Source organism: Podarcis vaucheri, assembly GCF_965113315.1.
Source record: "Podarcis vaucheri genome assembly, chromosome: 3".
Lineage (NCBI taxonomy): Eukaryota > Metazoa > Chordata > Lepidosauria > Squamata > Lacertidae > Podarcis > Podarcis vaucheri.
Genome location: NC_138761.1, coordinates 15521498 through 15544394, shown reverse-complemented (window position 1 = coordinate 15544394; position 22897 = coordinate 15521498). Strand labels below are relative to the sequence as shown.

The 22897-nt window shown below is 47.6% G+C and overlaps 1 protein-coding gene across 34 annotated transcripts in view; it reads right to left on the bottom strand.

Annotated features, from left to right (window-relative positions):
- NRXN1 (neurexin 1) overlaps nt 1-22897 on the bottom strand; it is a 1008670-nt gene that overhangs the window by 361042 nt on the left and 624731 nt on the right. For 2 of the 34 annotated variants that reach the window (XM_082217257.1, XM_082217259.1), the window contains exon 1: nt 2628-2926. The exons of 30 other annotated variants lie outside the window; for them this stretch is intronic. In XM_082217257.1, the coding sequence (XP_082073383.1) occupies nt 2628-2859 (232 nt within the window). In that variant the 5' untranslated portion in view covers nt 2860-2926. Of the gene's footprint in view, nt 1-2627; nt 2927-22897 lie in introns of those variants that run through there. 2 more of the 34 variants (XM_082217260.1, XM_082217261.1) reach the window with 1 other exon arrangement.

The following is a 22897-nucleotide window of genomic DNA, read 5'->3' as shown; positions in this document are numbered from 1 at the left end:
AAATGAAGCATGGCAAAGATATGAAGATGAAGAGCGACGAAGCTGCACGACCCAACCGAAAGCTTCTTAATAAAAAGGGAGACTGTGCTCAAAATCCTAAAAGCAGAGGGGCACATTCCGTGGAATTTCCACTCCGCCAGCTGCTTCTATTACTACCAGATGAGCAAGTCGGTACACAAGCAGGCGTGGGAATGTAGATCTAGAGGCAGAGATGGTAGCAAAGAAAGGGTTAATGCGTGCGTGTGTGTCTCTCGGAATTCAAAGGCTCAGCTAAAACCACAGCTGTAGCAGCAGAGTCCCTTTGCCCAGCATCAGGACCCGACCCCCGCCTGCCACAAACACACATTGAGTCCATTACAGTTGCGTTTCCACAATTAGGGGGCTTGCTTCCCAGCCGGGGCCCTTTATCTAATTAGACAACCTGAGTTTTAGTCCATCGATTTTAGCCCGAGATAATTGGAAGGAGTGTAATTATCAGAAGCCTTCTCCACAGCGGAGGGGCTTCGGCTACAAGCGCCAGCAGACCCACAGACTCACCGCACCCCTCTCCTTCTCCCCAGCGTGTTTGAACTTGGGCGTGGGGCGGGGAGCTGGATCCACGGGGGGCTGGCTGGGGAGAGATAAAAATAAGCGTGGTCTGCCTTCACGCGCAGAGAAAGATGTACAAGCATATGTGTGGGGTGAGTGGAGTGGGGGGCACGGGACCTCCTCCTCTCTGCCTCGCCCTCTCCAGGGCGCGCCAGATGCGTAGAAAGCAACAGCGAAGATGCTGGGCTCTAGTTGACCACTCCGTGGGCAAATGAAGTTCCCATTGCGGCCAAACGGTCCCTGCTGTCCTGTGATCTCAACCCCACCACGCAAAAGGAGCTGCTGATCAGCTTCCACAAAGCAAGCCGCGGCAGCTCAATTCCTGCCTCTCACAGACACACACACACAGATGTGCGAAGCCAGGTGGGCATCTTGCAACTACAGATGCCACACATGAGCTTCACCTACTTTTTTTAAAGCACGGCAGGAAAGGTGGGTTAATAATGCAAGCCCCTGGAACGCCACAAATGCCTGGCCCCTTCTCCCCACGCTCTTTGTTTTCACCAACACCAGAATCCACTGTCCTTTTACATAAAGCTTTCTGAAGAAGACTCCTGGGAGATGGAGATCTGGAGGAAGGGACGACAAAGGGAAGGCACGCGGGGAGTGAGGCAGAGTGGAATGCTCCACCACCACCACCACCACTGGCAGAGAGGGTGATCTCCCAATATTAAGGAGAAGAGGGAAGCACACATGCCCCAATGTACCCTTGTGTGACCAAAGTGCTATTCCTCCTGGGAAAAGGAAAACGAGGCGGTGAGAGAGGGAACAGGGAGCCTCCTCCTGCCGTTGCTTGGTAAGAAGGGAATTTGTTTCTCTTGTTTGACAACACTGCTGGTCAGAACAGCAGGCACGGAGCGAGCAGGCAGCGACCGTTTCAGGGCTCGAGGAGCCTCTCCAAGAAGCAAGATGGTTCTCTCGGGCGGTCAACGGGGTGCATCTCACGACAGCGACACAGAGGACACCACAGCGCTCCCAAGCCTGAACCCAAGCAAGTTATCCGCAACAGACGCCCGCCTGCTGCACACACCCTCTCCCGCTGGCGGGTACCTTTTCCCTCCTCCCCGGAAGACTAAACAGTACAGACCGTCAGGCAGAGAAGCTTTGTCCCCCAAACAAGGGGGAGGAGCCTTCTTTCCCCACCTGCCCCTCCCAATATGGACCCATCCAGAAACCAGGCTGGCATCGGGGAGCCTCAGAAAAAGAGTGAAGGCTGCCCCCCCCTTAAAGAATTCATCTTCTATCTCTGGCCACCTTTGCAAGCAAGCTGAAGGGACATAGCGAGCTGGGCTACCACCACCCCTTTCAGCAGAGACTTGGGGGAGGAGGAAGGGAACTGGGTTAAAGCCACCCTCTCCCCGCGTGAAAGAGGCTGCAGCGCCCTCATCTTCCCTTTCTCCGCCTCTGCCGAGGGGGTGTGTCTTCCCCTTCCCCTCAGGTGCATTGATGGGTTCCTACTCCAACAGTCCTAGCGATCGCCCAGAGCCGGTCTCCTCTCCCTCCAGCCATCGAGGGCGGCTGGCTCGCTCCTCCTTCATGCCCACCTCGGTCCCTTGCGCTTCTCTCTCTGTGCCCCATGATTCTCCCAACCATCAGCGAGACAGCAGGCGCACAAAACCTCCGAAAGATCCCCGGTGCTCAAAGCCAACAAAACCACTAGATCGCAACCCCCCGCGACACCACAAACGGCAACAGGATTACTGCGCCTTTTTTGTCAAGCAAGCGCCTGTACATAGGCTCTGGCTTCGCCAAGGCAGGTGATCGCTGGCTTCCCCAATTCTCCGTGCAGGCAAGGGAATTCATTCCTCTCCTCCGCCCTTTCCTAACCCATCGATTCTAGATGGGGAGGGGGGCAGAGAGAACCCCCAGCAACTAAGCCCCGCTCCATGGGTGCTTCTTATCCAGAGTCCACTCGCACCCCGCCGCCACGTGTGCGCGCCACCCTCTTTCCAGGTGGCCACAGCCGAGGTGCTCCCCGTCGAGGCTCTCAACCCCCTCGTCCGTCCCCCCCTCCGCCGCCCAGCCACCCGGGAACCCACCGTGTCCGCCTCGTAAGGAAGCCGGGGACCTGTAGATCGCGATAGGCACGGACGGGTGCTTGCTGCTGCTGCCATGGAAATGGTGGATGTGCGGCGCCCCTAAACTGGAGGCGCCCCACGCCACCCCGAGGAGGCCGCTGAGAGTCAACGGGAGTATCCAGAGCAGGGCCAGGCGGCCTCGCGACGACGGCGCGGGTTCGGAGAGGGCCAGCTCCCCCATCCGTGGGGGCATAGCGGGGCGGGGGTGTCCCCCCAGCCCAGCGCGGCGGCAGCAGCTAGGCAAACTTTGGGCGAGGGAGCCGCGCGCGGGCGTCTCACCGCACCAAGCGGCGCGTCGTCGGAGCGGGCGCTTCTGCCGGGCGCCGATCCCTCGCCGGGAGTCCCGTCTTGCCCCGGAGAGGCCCCACCATCCTTCAGAGGCGGCCGAGGAGCGCCGCCGGGTCCCCCAGGCAAAGGAATCGCGGCGGGGACGGCCCCGAGGAGCCTCCAGCGCTCATTCACGCGGTAGCTCCACTAGCAAGCGACGCTCCGGGGGGTCTCTTCCATAATCCACAAAGCGGGCGTCGGTCGACGGGGCGGGGGGCCGACGGGGCGCGCACGGGGCGCCGGATCCCCGACGAAGAGCGGCGGCGGCCGCGGGGGGCAATCCATTCAGCGGAGCGAGCCACGAGTGCTTCCCTCGCCAAAGGCGCGCCAATAACGCACGAGGCGGCGGCAGCGGCAGCAGCAGCTCCCCTGGCGAGCTCCCTCTCGCTCCCCGCTCTCTGCCTATTGCCAGCGAGACGGCGGCGAAGCAGGGGGACGCGGCGAGGCGGCGGAGGAGGAGGACGGCGGCGGCGGGCAGGAGGCGGCTTTGCAGCGAGCATCCATTGCCCGCGTCTGCACTGAGCCAGCGCGGCGAGGGGGGCGGGCGAGAGCGAGCGCGGAGCGAGCCACGCGGGCTGGCGGCGGAGGAGGCGAGGCGAGCGAGCGCTATGCAAATCTGCAGTCTCCCCACAGCAAATCACCGGCGCCGGCATGCAATGCAGAGGACCGGCCGAGGGGGGAGCAAGGAAGCGGCGCCGGCGGCACCTGATGCCCCTGCGCTCGGGAGGGCTCCGCCACAGAAGCAGCAGCGAGCCATGTGGCAGCCGGGCGCTGCGGCGCGCACACGGGCTAGGGGGCGCCGTGGTCGGCTGGGTACTTTGGGAGGGGGAGAGACCAAGACAGGGAGTCCGATTTCCGGGGGGAAAGATGGGGTGCGGGATCTGTGGAGGCCGCAAAGCTCCAAATATTTGGGGTTGGTAAAAATGCCGGCCCTGTGTTCAAGGGGTGTCCCGTTAAGCTAGTACATCGGGGAGAGTTTAGCCGGAGTGGGGAGGCCAGTGGCCACCGGCGCTCAGACATCAAGGCGCTTTTTAAGGAGCAAAGGCGATCCGGTGAAGATACGGAAAACTCTCTGTTCTGTTATGATGAAGATGTCGATGTTTGGCTATACAGTGGTACCTCGGGTTACATACGCTTCAGGTTACAGACTCCACTAACCCAGAAATAGTACCTCGAGTTAAGAACTTTGCTTCAGGATGAGAACAGAAATCGTGCTCTGGCGGCGCAGCGGCAGCAGGAGGCCCCATTAGCTAAAGTGGTGCTTCAGGTTAAGAACACTTTCAGGTTATGAACGGACCTTCAGAACGAATTAAGTACTTAACCCAGGGTACCACTGTAATTATCTCTATAATCTTTGTTTATTTATATGGTGTCATAAGTGTGCATATAGTCGGCTTCCTGCCCCAAGAAGTATGAAATTCGACAGGGGAAGATAGTAAGAAGGAGGGTGAGATGTGGTTGTTTTGTTACACCTGTTTAGGCTTCATTACAAGGCTCAGTACTGTCTACACCAGGATTTCCCAAGCTTTGGCACTCAGCTGTTTTTGGACTACAATTCCCATCATCCCTAGCTGGCAAGCCTAGTGGTCAGGGAAGATGGGAACTGTAGTCCAAAAACCAGCTACTCACAGAGGTTCTCCCAGGTTTCCAACTTGGCTCTTTCTGGCCTCTCTTTGGATCCACTGAGCTGAGCATGTGCCCTGCCACTGACTTAAGGACCTTCCCCAAAGGATTCCCTCCACTGCCTGAATATGCACATGGGAATTCATTCACAGATGCATTGTCCTCGCTTGGTGACTTCCAGATCCACAAGCAAAGTCTTGCATGTAGAATGGGCATGGCAGCAACAGCATCACTGCAAAAACTTGCTTTGTGATGGAGTCACTTTGCAAACTCACCTGCCAACTGCCAAAATAAAGCAAAGTATACGCACATGTAAACCAGCCCTAATGCCTCATGCAGGAATAAAGAGGTTCCAAACCCACATCTCACGATTTCAACTATTAACACATTTCCTAACAGTAAATTTTAAGGAAGGAGTTTGCAGCACTGAAACCCTGCTGAAGTTTTTCCTCTTCGTTTTAGCAATGCTAAAAAGGTAAAGGGACCCCTGACCATTAGGTCCAGACGTGACCGACTCTGGGGTTGGGGAGCTCATCTCATTTTATTGGCTGAGGGAGCTGGTGTACAGCTTCTGGGTCATGTGGCCAGCATGACTAAGCCACTTCTGGAGAACCAGAGCAGCGCACAAAAACGCCGTTTACCTTCCCGCCGGAGCAGTACCTATTTATCTACTTGCACTTTGACGTGCTTTTGAACTGCTAGGTTGGCAGGAGCAGGGACCGAGCAACGGGAGCTCGCTCCGTCGCGGGGATTCGAACCGCCGACCTTCTGATCGGCAAGTCCTAGGCTCTGCGGTTAAACCCACAGCGCCACCCACGTCCCATTTTAGCAATGCTACAACACTGCTAAAACAAAGGAAGGTGGGGGGTTTACCTTAGTAGTGGTTTTAGTGCAAACCTCCTGAGGAAGAAACCTTCATTTTATCAGCACCTGGGTGTCTGAGTGGTACCCAATTTCAGGTCTTTAAAGCACCAAATTGCCTGGCATCATTGTCAAATTTGGCCCTTGCTTGAACCTCAAAAGGATGTGGCATGTCTAAAGGTCCCTCACTAATGCTATGAACCATATACAAGCATTAAAAGATCTACAAAGGTGAATGTGTGATGTTGCTTTTGTCCTCCTGAGACTTATTTTCAGATTCCTGCTTTATCATGAAACTCTCCAGTGACTACACACCAATCACTATCACACAAGAGCCTGGCAGGATTGTTGGCCAGGAGAAAACAGGGTATTGCTTTTGAACAATTTAGATTGTGTGGAGAATTTTGCCTCTATGATTTCATCCATTCCTACAACCATCCTGTAGGGCAGGCCATACTTTGTGACCCATTTTTTTTTGGGGGGGGTGGAGAGAAGTTGAGGAAGAGTTATGATTTGAATAGGTGACCACAGGGTTGTTGTTGTTGTTTTAAATGGTTATTAAGGGACACGGGTGGCACTGTGGGTTAAACCACAGAGCCTAGGACTTGCCAATCAGAAGGCCGGTGGTTCGAATCCCCATAACGGGGTGAGCTCCCGTTGCTCGGTCCCTGCTCCTGCCAACCTAGCAGTTGGAAAGTACGTCAAAGTGCAAGTAGATAAATAGATACCGCTCTGGCGGGAAGGTAAACGGCATTTCTGTGTGCTGCTCTGGTTCGCCAGAAGCGGCTTAGTCATGCTGGCCACAGAACCCAGAAGCTGTATGCCGGCTCCCTCAGCCAGTAAAGCGAGATGAGCGCCACAGCCCCAGAGTCGGTCACAACTGGACGTAATGGTCAGGGGTCCCTTTACCTTTACTTTAAGGGTCCTTAAAGTAAGAGCAAGGTTTTTCAAAAACTAAAAATCATTCTGGAAAGCTTTGCAGAAATAATAACTGAAACAAACATAAATTCCCAAGAGCAACACACCAAGACACCCTTAAAGGGGGGAGGGAAATGCTAGAGTTCTATTCAAAGAACTGTCAGAGACCAACAAAGGATATCCCCACTTGTAATTGAATGCTATATACTTCAAAAGCGGCTACCTGTTACAGACACAAAGCCCTGGCAGTTCCCACACCTGGGCACAACAAAGTGTGCTAAACACTAACGTTCGGTTTTCTTTGTTCCAGCATTTCTAGATCAAACAACATTTTCTGCCATTGTATGCTTTTTTTGGGGGGGGGGCAAGATTTAGTATGGTAATTCAGTCTCAAGCCGGTGCGCTTTGGTCGACAAGAAAATTGAAAAGTAATGCGTACACTTCTGCCCCTGTGTTTTATAGAAGCAGATTATTTAATGCTACCCACATCTAAACTTGACAGTTTGCTTATGCTAAAAAGCTGCTCTTAATTACACATGGGGCAAAAGTATCCACAGCAGTCCAACTGGAAAAAGTTTAAGAGAGAAGCAAAAAAAATGTATCTCTCAACCTGTCACTCATACACATTTGACAGGAGTTCAGGCCCCCTTGGGGAGCAGTGGGCTTTCATTCCTTAGAGGTTTTTAAGCAGGCATTGGTTGGCCACCTGTCATGGTTGCTTTACTTGAGATTCCTGCATTGCAGGGGGCTGGACTAGATGACCCTCAGGGTCCCTTCCAATGATGCAATTCTACCACAGTCATACCTCGGGTTGCAGACGCTTCAGGTTGTGTACTGGAATGGGTTACTTCTGGGTTTCGGTGGTCACACATGCGCAGAAGCACTAAATCGTGCTTTGCGCATGTGCAGAAGCGCCAAATGGCAACCCGTGTGTGCGCAGACGCAGCACTGTGGGTTGCAAACGTTGTGGGTTGTGAACGTGCCTCCTGCACGGATCATGTTCACAACCCAAGCATCCACTGCATTCTATATCCTGAATCAAGTCTATATAGCAGAGAGGGCCGCATAGAACGCACCCGAGGGCTTTCGTGTAGATGTTAAACAGCAAGATTTGTGTAAAATCTGCATGAAGATCGAAGGTGCAATTCATATACACAGGCGGCAACAATTTTAGGTGCGTCCAACTGACACGCAATCATTGACACACGGGTCCTTTGGGACATGGAAAAAGGCACAATGGGTGCGGGGTGGAACGGGGGGGTCATAACTGGGCAGGGCATGCACACAGGAACCAGGAACAGAACCCCTATGCAAAATTGACCCTGCATGTAGTTCAATAACAACCCATTGACACCCCCCCCAGCCCGTGATTTGCTTAAAGTTTAACTGGTTGAATAATAAGTTACCCAGTGCATTGAAAGAGGCTTCAGAACTTGGGGGCTCCCAAGCAGCTTTTAATCCTAGCTGGGATACTATTCTGGGATGGTAGTAGGACAATCCCTGCCCCACCTCCACCAACAGACACACATGGATATTTCGGACCCCCATCAGGAGCTAACCTACATAAGAACACAAGGAAAGCCTGCTGGATGAGGTCAATGACCCAGCTAGTCCACCATCCTGCACTGGCTCCCGGTGGAGTATCGGGTCAGGTTTAAGGTGCTGGTTTTGACCTTTAAAGCCCTTTGTGGTTTAGGGCCCTCTTATTTATGGGACCACCTCTCCTGGTATGCCAGGCAGAGGACCTTAAGGTCCATGAATAAGCATAGTTTAGAGGTCCCGGGCCCTAAGGAAGTCAGATTATCTTCCACCAGGGCCAGGGCCTTCTCAGTGATGGCTCCAACCTGGTGGAATGCTCTGTCCCATGAGACTAGACCCCTGCAGGATTTAGCTTCCTTCCACAGGGCCTGTAAGACAGAGCTATTCCGTCTGGCTTTCAACTTGAACTTAGCCTAATCTTTTATTCCCCTTCCTTCCCTCCCCCTCCCATTTTTATGAAGATTACCCGCTCTGGGATCCCACAGCTAATTCTCCCCTGGTCTCCTCCCTGGCCCAAATAGGACTAATTTAGCCAGCTAGCCCTGGTGATCATCTAATGTTTACTGGATGGATTTCCCCCCTAAATTGATTTTTGAATTCTGAATTTACTGTTATTCGTGTTTTATACTGTATTTTAAGCTGTTTTTTGTTGCATCAATTAAGTGTTTTAAATTTGTTGTTAGCCACCCTGAGCCTGGTTTTCTGTACCGGGAAGGGCGGGTAATAATTATTATTATTATTATTATTATTATTATTATTATTATTATTATTATTCTGCTTCCACAGTGGCCAACCAGATGCCTGTGGGAAACATGCAAGCAGGAGCTGAGCACAGGAGCCTGTGGTTAGTGTTGAGAGTCAGCGTCCCTCTGAAGACCAAGTGTCAGAGGAGATGAAGTAGAAGGCTGCTGCCTTGATGCCCTGTGTGGGCACTTTACGAGGGCACAACAGATGGGCTGCTGTCTGAAGCAGGATGCTGAATTAGATGAACTGTTGGTCTGATCCAGGAGTGCGCATATATATATATATATATATATATATATATATATATATAAACACAATCTTGGAAGCCAGTGTTTTGTTTCAGCTGCTGGACAGCTCCCCAGAGAGCAGGCTGGCTTTCAAGGGTTGCTGCATCCCTTGACGTACACTGTTGTTGTTTTTAAAACTGCTTCCCAGTATCTCTCCTCCTTGACTCTCAGGATTAGTGTACATCTTACTATTTTTTATTGTTCATGAGATTCCACCCAGGATGACAGAACCACAAGTGAAACTGGGTCGACTTATATTCCGTCAGATTCCCATGTGTATATAGACATGATTCTTTTCTGGACCTGGAGGTGTTAAATATGATTTCCCCCCACCCTTCACAGTCCCTAAGTATACAGCAAGCCTGCGAGGCAAGAGACTAATCTTTATATTTTACAGAACTGTTATGGTTTGCATCATTTAGATTTCCTATCCAGCCCTTCACTGTGAAGTCCCAAGGCGGGTTACACCAATTTAAAAATACAAGGTCAGCGGCCAGGGAACGGCTTTGACTTGCCGGCTAAACCAGGTGAGGGTAGCCAATGGGTCTTAATTTTTTTTATTAATATTTTATTAAGTTTTATCAGTGAAAAAATTCAGAAAAAATACAAAAACAGAGAAATACAAAGTCAAGATACAAAAATACAAACATTAAACACAAAAAGAAAAAAAGAAGAAGAAAAACACATAAAGAAAAAAACAAAACTCCCTCTTTTTTAGTTTCTCATCTTTAGTTAACTTATTTTCCTGACTTCCTCACACCTCCCTTTTTTGTATCCCTTTTTAAAAATTGGTTCAGCAAATTCATATCCAATTTAGTTTCTTTATTATCAATCCCAACTTACATTTTACCTTGTTGCTAAAACCCCTTCAATTCATTTCAATGTCATCAGCATTCAAAATTTTTGCAGTGTTTCTGTAAATAAGTTTTAAATTTAAAGACTATATGGAAATGGCGGAAATGACTGGCAGAATCCGAGACCAGGGAGAAGAGTTGGTGGAAGAAGATTGGAGCCAATGGGTCTTAAACCCTTAGTGAGTTAGGAACTTCCTCTGCATGCAAAGATAGGTTCTGGCAGATTGAGCAGACAAGACGAATACTGGGTTAAACAGTCAATAAGATGGTTTCTGCACATGCTGTAGTGCAGCCTTTCTCAACCTATGGGTTCCCAGATGTTGTTGAACTACAACTCCCATCCCCCTAGCTAGCAAAGCCGGAGCTCAGGGATGATGGGAGTTGTAGTCCAACAACATCTGGGGACCCACAGGTTGAGAACCGCTGCTGTAGAGGGGTGTGAGGGGGGAGATGGGGCTCGTCAACCTGGGAAGGTAGCCCATCTTGGAGAAGGAAAACTCTGATCTTAAACCTCCTCTGACTCCTTCAGGAGAAGAAAAGGCTAAAGTATAAACCCTACACACATCTGGAGTGGAGTCCCTAAGATAGTTGGATGGTGCACCTCCTTCCAGCAACTCCTGCACCCAAGGTGGTGCCAAGGGTATGGCTCTGCTTTCCTTTGGAGCACACCAGCATGGCCAAGAGAGGGGTAATGTCATATGGGCAGCCCAGGACCTCCATACACACTGCCTAGGTTTGCATCCCAGAGAGGCCACCTCTGTGCTGCTAATGCAGCAGTTTGACTTCACCCCCAGAGGCACACTCCATTGCTTCTTGAGACAATGCCAACGCCAAATAAGTAGATACATAGACAGACAGGGACCAGAAAAGGTGTGTCTTTAGCATATGACAAAGGCTATATCACATAGATGCCAGACATACCTCGGTGTGTGTGTGTGTGTGTGTGTGTGTGTGTGTGTGTGTGTATTCCACAGCACAGGTTCTGCCAAAGAGAAAGCAACAGAAAGCAACTGACCTTGACCCAGGTCACACAATCAGTCCAGATTGGCTTCAAATCAAGGTTCCCCAAAATAAAAATCTAGGCTCCTGGAACATGGGAAGCTGCCTTATATTGATTCAGACCTTTAGTCCATCTTGCTCAACATTGTCTACACTGATGAGGCTCTTCCAGGTTTTTCAGACAGGGGTCTCTCCCAACCCTACCTGGAGATTCCATTGAGGACTGAACCAGGGACCTGCTGCTTGCAAGGCCTCTGAGTTACAGCCCTTGGCAATGATAGGTAAAGGTAAAGGTAGCCCTGCCCGTACGGGCCAGTCGTGACCGACTCTAGGGTTGCGTGCTCATCTCACTTAAGAGGCTGGGAGCCAGCACTGTCTGGAGACACTTCCGGGTCATGTGGCCAGCGTGACGAAGCTGCTCTGGTGAGCGAGCACCTGCGCAGAGCACGGAAACGCCGTTTACCTTCCCGCTATAAAGCGGTACCTATTTATCTACTTGCACTTAGGGGTGCTTTTGAACTGCTAGGTGGGCAGGAGCTGGGACTGAACGACGGGAGCTCACCCCACCGTGGGGATTCGAACCACCGACCATATGATCGGCAAGTCCTAGGCATTGAGGTTTTACCCACAGCGCCACCCGCGTCCCCTTGGCAACGATACACCTGCTTTATTTATTATCTGCATAGTAAAAGTGTTGTTCACCAGAATTGCTGACACAGTTGAAATCCAGTTATGCGCTTCTCATGCATCAGATTTGGTGCATGGACCCCAGGCTGTACTCTTGCAATGAAATTAATTTGTGGGGTTTCTTATTTTAACTGGACTTACAGGACTTTTGTGTATCCTGGCAACACAGCAGTGGAACCAAGCCTCTCAAAACCTCTAAAAGCTGTAGAGTTTCACAACAAAAGCCTTCAGATTTGGTGAGCCTGGATAAAATAAGGAGATCTGTACAAAATGGGGAACCCCGGCCATGAGGCATAGCACAAACAAATAAAGGTACAGTGGTACCTTGGGTTACAGACGCTTCAGGTTACAGACTCCGCTAACCCAGAAATATTACCTCGGGTTAAGAACATTGCTTCAGGATGAGAACAGAAATCGTGCTCCAGCAGCGGGAGGCCCCATTAGCTAAAGTGGTGCTTCAGGTTAAGAACAGTTTCAGGTTAAGAACGGACTTCCAGAATGAATTAAGTACTTAACCTGACCTGAGGTACCACTTTATAGCAAGGAGGGAAGTGCAGTGTTGGGCCATGGAAATGCAGGCTGAAATTCCTGCTTGGCTGTGAAGAACACTCTCCTTTTTTGGGCAGGGGGAAGTGTTTCCTAGGCAAGCCACCATTTTCCAGAGTTGTGGTGAGGGTAAAAATTGAGGTTGCTCTCAATTGCCTGCTCTGAGGTCCTTAGACAGAGGACAGAAAGAGAGTCAAGGGGGCAGAAACAGCAGAGAAATCTGCAGTAATTTAAAAGAGTTTAAGAGATTATAGCATAAAGCAAAGAGGTCAGGTGAAAAACACCCCCCTTTCCTTATGAGAAAACTGAGTAACCATTTCTTTCCAATTTCAAGGAAATTGTGGCTGTCAGACATACTCATCCCTTTCATGTTTTATTGAAAAAGCTTAATGAGGACTTCTTCGTTCTTGGAGTTAAGCTCCTAAATGAAAGGTAAAAGTTTAAAGCCTCTGTAGGTAAATATTATTAAAATATATGGTAAGCACGATGTCTTATTTAAAACGGGTGGAATTGCAGCGTCTTTTTTTCTCTTTCTTTTTAGCCACCTGCTGTCATCAAGGTGGAATATGACTGTTTTAGTCAATGTTGGGGCAGGGATAGAAATGTGGTCTGGGCTCATTTTAATTAGTACCCACCTGGGAGGAAGAGCTTTTGCTAAAACTCTGCCCACCACGGAAAAAGAACAAAAAAAGGTTGGCTGCCAAAATGAGATGTCACTCACGGAAGACTGTGTAGATGTTAAAATTATGATCACATACTTGCCTAGGCGTAATGGACTCTTTGAACTTAGCATGTCTTAATTTTGCTCCTGCCTTTTCCTGGATTCTCCCCAAAGGGCATTCTCATATGGGGACAGGCGGAATTATAGTTGTTTCCTTTCTGAAAACACTTGGTTGATATTGCATCAATAGTGTAGCCCCTTCATTTAACAAACAAACAAACAAACAGCACTCATTGAATACATAATGTACTAATGAGACGAAGGCAGCAATTCTATTCACATTAACCATGGAGAAACCCCCACTCAATACAGTAAGTACACATAGAATTGGGGCCTGAATGGTTGCAATCCCATGTACATTTACTTGGGAGCAATCCACACCAAACTCAGAAGGGGATGCACAGATGGGAAGAAAAGAAAACCATAATACTTCTGTTTTATTTTTAGCTGCTGCAATTGGAAGGTGATCTTGAGATATGGGCATTCATGTATTTGTGGATGTGGACAGAATTCAAGCAGCTTGCAGATGGTCAGGTTTACATGGGGAGGGGAGAATAAGGAAAGGGGGTGTTGCTGCAGGGGCCAAAAGGAATTCAATAGGGCAGAACTGTTTCCATTCCCTAAGCCAAGCCTCCAAAGGCATATCTTTCCCACAAAAGGTTAAGTAAAATACCTGGACTCAGGCATGTGCAAATGAGCTGACATCTGAATGTTTTGGTTAACTGAGCTTTGGATGTGATTGCAATTCAACTTCAGTGCCCATAGCCCGTCTCAACTAACTTAGGGACTTAGCTCTCTCAGCTCTGCATCCCAGACTACAACTAAGCCAAAGCACTTGCCACTGAAACAAACACATATCACTTCCCTGCTTAACCCTTTAACCTTCACTCCCCACAGTCCACATAGTCCCCCTTGTATAGAATTGTAGATTGCAAGCTCCCCAGGGCAGGGACCTGCACTCTCACACGACATAAGACACTCCCTTCTGATGGCACTGTGTAAATAGTGATAAATATCAGCAACTCCCTGGAGATTGCTGCCAAATGTAGAGGACGAGAGTGTGCTGCTGCAAACAATGCTAGTTCAGTGATCTGCTCCCCTGGTTGTGGATCTGTGCATCTGGGTTCAAAGCCTGTACTTATTCTGTACAGTGGTACCTTGGTTCTCAAACTTAATCCGTTCCAGGAGTCCGCTCGACTTCCGAAACCATTTGAAAACCAAGGCGCGGCTTCCGGTTGGCTGCAGGAGCTTCCTGCACTCAAGCAGAAGCTGTGTCAGACGTTCAGTTTCTGAAAAAACATTTGCAAACTGGAACACTTCTGGGGTTGCGGCGTTCAGGAGCCGATTTGTTAGACAACTAAGCCGTTCAGGAACCAAGGTGTGAATGTACCTTCAAATGGAATGTTGCACTCCCCCCACTTCCAAAAAAATATGAATTCTTAAGCGATGGCTGCATCATTTTCATTCACATCTCAGCTCATAGGTCTATGGTGTGTCTTGCGTTACTTGTTATTAGGGTGGGGTGGGAGTTATTGATTAGGGATTAGCTACTTGAGATCTCAAGGGGCCAGGCTTGGCTACTTAAGGAGTAGCAGCTGGCTCCACAGTTGCCCCTGCCCCTCAATTAATTAGGTCTTCTTCATAAAGCTACACATGAGAAAACAATCCCATGTGCAAATGGGTTTTGTTGCTTGCACACTTTAGGCTGAGTTATTGCCTGAGCACTGGGTACATTAAGCAACTGGGGACCTGAATGGTTGCAACAAGCTGGAATGTATCAAAGAGTTGCATTTCTCCATAAAGGGGGATGAAATCTGATCTGCCTTAGGAAAAGTTGTGAGAGAAGCCGTGTGGTTTCTTCTGTAGCTTGGAAATGGCTGGAATTGGAGGATTGGGGAAAAGAGAGGTGTGCCGATAATATTTGCCACAGGATTAGCACTGCTTGCTAATCTGCTCTCCTGTGAATACTTGTTCAGCTGCGGTGCAGAACCTAAGGCTGGGGAACCAAATGTATCCCTCAGAGCATCTCTGTCTGGTCTCTGGGAGTCTCCCCAGACCACACACTCTCCCAGAGGTCACACCCCATCAAATGCTTTTGCCTGGGTAGAAGGTGTCATTGACCTGTGATGATGTCACTTGCTTCCCAGGAAGGAAAATGGAGAGGTGTTTGGGGCAGGGTAGGTGGGTGTTGCAACCATGGGCATTATGTCTATGTGTCTTTTAATGAGCTGAGTAGAGTGGCAGATTATGAGTCATGGGGGTGAGGAGTGTGTGCATATGAATTCAATAGTGCTTAGTTTAATTTTGTTTTGTTTTTTTATAATATTTTATTAGGTTTTATCAATAGAAAAGTTTAGAAAAAACAAACAAATGCAAAACAGATACAAAATACAAAAGCACAAAAATACAAAATATAAAAATACAAACATTAAACACAAAAACCAGAAAAAAGAAAAAACACATATAAAAGAAAAACAAAATTTCTCTCTTTCTTATTCTCTCCACTTTAGTTAACTTATTTTCCTGACTTCCTCACGTCTCCCATTTTTGTATCCCTTTTAAATTTGGTTCAGCAAATTCATAATCTATTAGTTTATCTATTATTAATCCCCTCATACTTTTTACCTTGTTGCTAGAGCCCCTTCACAATAGTGCTTAGTTTAATTTTGGTTCTTATTTGTTCATGTTGTTAATAGAGTTTTATAGATTAGGAATGCTTTCATACTTTGTGAATCCTATGACTTTTTGTTGCAGTTGTGCCATTTAGCTCATTTTTTTTAGTTGTTTTGTTAATAGTGCTTTATAGATTATAATTGTTCTAGTGATGATTTGTAATTGTTTCACTGCTGATTTCTTAATTAATCTGTATGATTTGTGTTGTATTTGTGATGTTCTGTCATGCTGCTGTTATTTATTGCTTGCAAGCCGCTTTGTGATTCAACTGAATGGAAAGTGTTTTAGAAGTATAATAACTCAAATCAAATCAAACCTCTGGCCTTCAAGAGGCAAGGAATGCAACCTGCTCTACAAAGAGCCACACCCACTTTTGCATGTGGCCCCGCCCACCACTGGAATGTGGTCACCAGAATATTACCTGCATGGGAATGCCAACTTCAGACGGAAGAAGGTTCCTCACCCCTGGCCTATGCACTTGTAGCCAAATGAAATACTACCAAATGCACAATCTAGTCTCTGAAGCATCCTTTGTCAATGCTGAAGGAAACTCACCCCACAAAGGCTTATGCTGCTCAGAGAGATAGCAGGGGGCATGTCCCCATCTTGTGTGAGGAAGGCTTTCTCCTTTCCTCCCTGCCCTTGTGATTTTCCTCTGTTATGTTGCCAAGCCCGGTTCCCCAGAGAGCTCTGTGTTTATCTTGACAGGTGTTCCTGAGATCTGCTGCACCTCGGTGGAATTGCTACTGGCTGCTCAGAGGTACAGTGGAAAACATTAAGGCGGCAAACTAATGAACTTACCTTATTGCATTCCAAATCATATAAACCACACAGTGGGCTGGATTAATCTACTAATGCTTTTCTAATGATGCCTTTATTGGGCATATGGCACAAACTTGCTATTTCCTCCACCGTCTCTACTGGCGGAGCTTAAAATAATCAAAACATACAGATTATTTCTCCCCACACCCGGCTTTCCATTCTGTACTACACAAATAAATATATCAAACTCTATTGACATCCTAAAGCTTCTGAGATTGCCATTTTGTCGGTGTGGCATCTGATTAATTCGCAGGACTAAAACTGTAACGATGGGAATGTCAATTGAATAAGGGGGGCAGGGACACTGTGTTGGAAAGAGACAATGCAGATCTTGGCCTAAGGGATAAAGAGGAACTTTCCATTCTTTCCTCCCTGTTCTGCACTACAGTGCATATTCTGAACTAGGCTATGATATGTATTTTCATACCTTACTTGAGAGAAAGTCTCGCTGCACCCCTGAGCAAACACACGAGATCAGACTGCAAACATTGTTACACTCACCTACCACTCCAAGAAAGTAGAAGTTGCAAGGAGGCAGCAATTACCCAGGTTTGAGGTCTAGCGCCGAGGGCCTTCTGGCGGTTTCCTCACTGTGAGAAGCCAAGTTACAGGGAACCAGGCAGAGGGCCTTCTCGGTGGCGGCACCCGCCCTGTGGAGTGCCCTCCCACCAGATGTCAAAGAGAACAACAACTATCTGACTTTTAGAAGACATCTGAAGGCAGCCCTCTTTAGGGAAGCTTTTAATGTTTGGTGCATTACTGTATTTTAATATTTTGTTGGAAGCCACCTGGGGTATAAATAATAAATTATTATTATTATTATTATTATTATTATTATTGATTTCCTTTGGAAAGAAGTCACTGTGGGGCTTGTAAGCATTTTGGTGTTTATTTACAAATATATACACTGAGCGTAGGTGGTGGTACACCCCAAACACTCCCACAGGAAGTCAAAGGCCACTGTTCCTGATCTGCAGGGGACACAGCCCACATCTGATAATGATTGCAAAGTTCACTCTCATTTCTCTGGGTCCTTCTTAGTCCTTTGGGCAGCTCACAATAAAGAGGAGGGGGCCTCCTGCACACCCACAAACCAGAACAGGGAACTTCACTCAGCTCACATACAGAAAGACATTGACACATCAATCACTCTTTTCCAATATGGGGGCATGCTCAGAAGCTAGCAAATTGATTTCTGTGGTTACCTCCTGTAATGGATAAGAATTCTGACCTGATAACTAGTTCTACAGGGACGTGGGTGGTGCTATTGGTTAAACCACAGAGCCTAGGGCTTGCTGATCAGAAGGTTGGCGGTTCGAATCCCTGAGACGGGGTCAGCTCCTGTTGCTCGGTCCCTGCTCCTGCCAACCTAGCAGTTTGAAAGCACGTCAAAGTGCAAGTAGATCAATAGGTACCACTCCTGCGGGAAGGTAAACGGCATTTCTGTGTGCTGCTCTGCCAACACCCTAAATCAGGTACATTTGTTTTTACAATAGCCTCAATGATAAGTGCATGAACTGATCTGTTAAACACACACACACACACACACACACACACACACACACACAATTGCAATATCTCTTCATCTTGAAATGAATGGGAAACAAGCTGTAGCAATAAATGCAGGACCTAAAATAATATGTGAACTAACAAAATGTGTGTGGGGGGGAAATATATATATATTTGGAGAAATGCACATTGCATATTTGCTTTTTGCAGATACACGCCCCGATTGTGCAATGTCACTTTCGACAACACAGGAAAAGCTGCAAAAATAATAGGGAAGGTTTTGCATATCTCTATTACCAACTAAGCAGCGGGAGATGTTGAAGCAAAATGACTACAAGCTCTCAGACATATTTTACCTAAGGATAAGAAGTGAAAGCAAGTTTCTGAAGAAGCACCACCTATTGAGCAGTCCTAAGAAAAAGTGTGTACTTCCCAGATAGATTTGGATCTTGAGGACTTGGAAGAGAACAACAGTGCTGCGGTTCGTGAGTCTGGACACTTCAGGGTCCCCAAAGAGAGAGTGAAAGGAGCATTGATGAATTATGCCATCGTATTGGATGCATGAAGGGTTGCGGGTGGCGCTGTGGGTTAAACCACAGAGCTTAGGACTTGTCGATCAGAAGGTCGTGGCTCGAATCCCCGCGACGGGGTGAGCTCCCGTTGCTCAGTCCCTGCTCCTGCCAACCTAGCAGTTCAAAAGCACGTCAAAGTGCAAGTAGATAAATAGATACCCATCTGGCAGGAAGGTAAAGGGCATTTCTGTGTGCTGCTCTGGTTTGCCAGAAGCAGCTTAGTCATGCTGGCCACATGACCCGGAAGCTGTACGCCGGCTCCCTCAGCCAATAAAGCGAGATGAGCGCCGCAACCCCAGAGTCGGTCACGACTGGACCTAATGCTCAGGGGTCCCTTTACCTTTACTAACTAATTCTACATCCCCCATGCAGGCTGCATCCAGCTCCTCTGAGAGACAAGTGGTGTTCAACCACCCAAGGTATAGCAATGACTGGTTTTTGATGCCCTGGGTTATTAGAGCAGAGCAATAATCATTTTGTAATAGTGGAGCTTTCTTACAACTTCTGAGTGGCAGCTTGCTTATTTGTGTCATATGCTTATTGATTCGGACACCATTCTTTTAATAAGCAGAATGCATCAGGCATGTCAGTGTCTGTTTTGCTGCACACATGCAGGTCTCCACACCACCTCCTTTTCTTCTGGGAAGTCATAAGCAAGGCTTATCTTCAGCATTTGCTGTTCAGAGATGCACTGCGTCTGAACATGGAAGTCAGATTCTCCAAGTGTCCCTGTTTTCCAAGGACAGTCCCAGATTTACAGAAGCTATCCCAGTTTCTGATTTGAACCCAGCTTTTCCTTAGGATGTCCTTATTTACATTGGAGAAGTGTTGGAGGGTATGCAACCTTGAGCCAAGGAGATGAGAAGTTTTAGAAGACATCTGAAGGCAGCCCTGATATTTTATTATGTTTTTATATATGTTGGAAGCCACCCAGAGTGGCTGGGGCAACCCAGTCAGATAGGTGGGGTATTATTATTATTATTATTATTATTATTATTATTATTGAATAGGACATCCCTAATTTCAGCGGAGAAATGTTGGAGGGTACAGGACATTCAGTTTCTTTATCAGGGCTGATCATAAGCGATAGGCCTGTTTTCCATAGGTTTATCTAATCCAGGCACCCTCAACCTGCGGCCCTCCAGATGTTTTGGCCTACAACTCCCATGATCCCTAGCTAACAGGACCAGTGGTCAGGGATGATGGGAATTGTAGTCCAAAACATCTGGAGGGCCGAAGATTGGGGGTGCCTGATCTTATCCCATTTAAAAGCCCTTCAAGGATCAGTGTGCTTGTGAAGCAGAATTAAACTATAACATTTCCCCCCCCCCTTTGTTCTTTTTCTTAAACCTTCCAGGTGCAGCTGGAAGGTTGCATTATTGAATGCTCCACCTGCTGGAAGTGCCACAGCAGAGATCATCCAGCGTGCCACTGAACAGGTTAACTCTGTCAGTGTTAAACTCAACTAGCCAAGATGGGAGCCTGTTGAGGTGTTGCTTAGCAACCAGGCAGAGTGCCATGACGCTTGCTGAGGCAGCACATGTCCTGACTCGCTGTGTAGTCCTGAGGGAGTTTTCCCTCTGTGTATTTGGTTTAATGTCTCCCTGCTATACACAGTGCCTGAAGTATGAAAGACAAAACCTCCCTGTTTATTTCTCCTCAGATTAGACACAAATCTGTTCAGTTGGCTTAGTAAAGTGCTATCAGGACTTTGTGTTATTGAAGTGACTACATGTAATGCGAAGTCGGGGAGACCAGGATTAAAATCTGCACTCTGTTATGAAGCTCACTGGGTTGATCTTGACTGGTCACCATCTCTCAGCGTGGCCTACTTTACAGGGTTGTTGTGAGGATAAACTGGAGGAGTAAAAGAATATTGTATACCACCTTGAGATGCTTAGGGGAAAGCTAGCATAATAATAATAATAATAATAATAATAATAATAATAATAATAATGGAACTAAGAGCAGGTTGGCTGCGAATGTGGGATTCATCTGGCACCCTATATCTATCTTAGAAATCTTTCCTGCTCCCACTTGTAGGGATAACAGCTAAACCAGGAGCAGTAAGCAGATCCTCCCTTGGTGATGTGCAATCAGCATTTGTCTCCTCGTTTAATGCAGTTTTCAATACACAATGCGATAACATAAACTCCGACTGCAGCCGACAGACACAGCATCAGTTGCACAGAAGATGAAACAAAGCAAACCTTACTCTCCAAAACAGCTGTGTTTGAATTTCACTGCTCCTTATATCCTGATTGGACCGCGAGTCAAAGGAATCAAGAAATGAAAGCTCACCTTCCTTCCAGCTTTTGCGACCCATTTCTTTCTGGGAATATGCTTCTGAATTAGCAGGGAACCCACAGAGCATGGCGAGACACAGCTAAAAGTCCAAAGTTATCACCCCCCCACCATTTCTAACACCTCCCCATCACCCGTTCCCCCACTGATGTAAATTCATGCCTTGATTCAACATACACAAGAGTCTACATGGGACTCAAAAGATCACTCCCTAGATAGGTCCTCTTGCCTCCCTGCCTGCTTGTAGTAAACATGTCTGGAAGTAGCTTTGAGTTGCTTCCATGAGTAAGGTAAATGTAAAGGGACCCCTGACTATTAGGTTCAGTCGTGACCGACTCTGGGGTTGTGGCGCTCATCTTTTTTTATTGGCCGAGGGAGCCGGTGTACAGCTTCTGGGTCATGTGGCCAGCATGACTAAGCAGCTTCTGGCGAACCAGAGCAGCGCACGGAAATGCCGTTTACCTTCCCGCAGCAGTGGTACCTATTTATCTACTTGCACTTTGATGTGCTTTCAAACTGCTAGGTTGGCAGAAGCAGGGACTGAGCAAAGGGAGCTCACCCTGTTGCGGGGATTCGAACCGCTGACCTTCTGTTCGGCAAGTCCTAGGCTCTGTGGTTTAACCCACAGCGCCACCCGCGTCCCTTTTCCACGAGTAAAGAAACCAATAAATATACAGTGGATGCTCGGGTTGTGAACGTGATCCATGAGGGATGCACGTTCACAACCCGCAGTGTTTGCAACCCGCAGCAGCATGTCTGTGCATGCGCAGGTTGTGATTTGTCGCTTCTGCGCATGTGCAAAGCGTGATTTTAGTGCTTCTGCACATGTGACTGCCGAAACCTGGAAGTAACCCGTTCTGCTACTTCCGGGTTTCAGTGGTCTGTAACCCCAAAAAAGGCAACCTGAAGTGTCTGTAACCCAAGGTATGACTGTAAATATCACCATCACTATCAATAATGATTCATTAATGATAATAACAATTTTTATTATCATTTAGCAATGATTAAGCAGCCAGGCTTCTGCAGCAAAGACGGGTTGGAGTATGGCAACTAATAATATAAGCATAAACGTAAACATAATACTTATCCTTAACTATTATTAATAATAATAATTATCAGTAATAATTCATTAAAATATTATTAATCATTGCTATCATTCATTCACTTTAAGCAATAATTAAGCAGCCAAGCTTCTGCAGCAAAGATGGGTTAAAAAGATTTTTAAAAAACTCAGAGTGCCTGAAAAACACTGCAATAAAACGCCTCTCCTCCTTATTCTCATCAGCCCCCAGTATCCAGAAACAGTACGAAGGCAATGGATCATGAAGAAAGCCAATTTCCTACTTCAGGGATTAAACAGTGTTCTCTTTTGTACTGTTAAATCAAAGTTTTAAGTTATTTCCTCCCCCCACCCTCCTCCGCCAAAAGCAAAACTGATCCCTTACCCCCCACGCCTCCAACACACACAATTTAAATAAATAGTCTCCCGAGAAGCCACAACTGAATCCCAGACACATTGCTTCCTGGGCAATCAATAGCACAGATAAAAATCCTTTATGTTGTACTTCTTTGAGCAGGCCTATTGATAGAGCAAGAAAAATTAAGCTGCTACACAATTACCTTAACAAGGTAATTACCTTAACAAGGGAGAATATCAAGCGATCCAGGAATCCCTTTGTTCCCTTGAGGACAGGGAGAAATATACTGGGCTACGGTTGTTGGAGGTGGGTGGGAGGCTGGTGGATTTTAAACAACCGTAAAACTTTGACATGTAACATAGATGTAGTATTTGGAGGGTGGGAACTTGTCTGGCAATGCCTTAAAATTTGGGGATCAGCAGCTTGAAGCTCAGCCCTGTCCCCACTCCCTGAAAACGGATTCCCAGCTGGTGTCTCACTTGCCCTCTTCCATGCAAACAATTGGCCATCTTTTGGCAATACCTAAGGCACCCATACCTAAAGCTATGGTTTTCCCAGTAGTGATGTATGGAAGTGAGAGCTGGACCATAAAGAAGGCTGATCTCCGAAGAATGGATGCTTTTGAATTATGGTGCTGGAGGAGACTCTTGAGAGTCCCATGGACTGCAAGAAGGTCAAACCTCTCCATTCTTAAGGAAATCATCCCTGAGTTCTCACTGGAAGGACAGATCCTGAAGCTGAGGCTCCAATACTTTGGCCACCTCATGAGAAGAGAAGACTCCCTGGAAAAGACCCTGATGTTGGGAAAGATGGAGGGCACAAGGAGA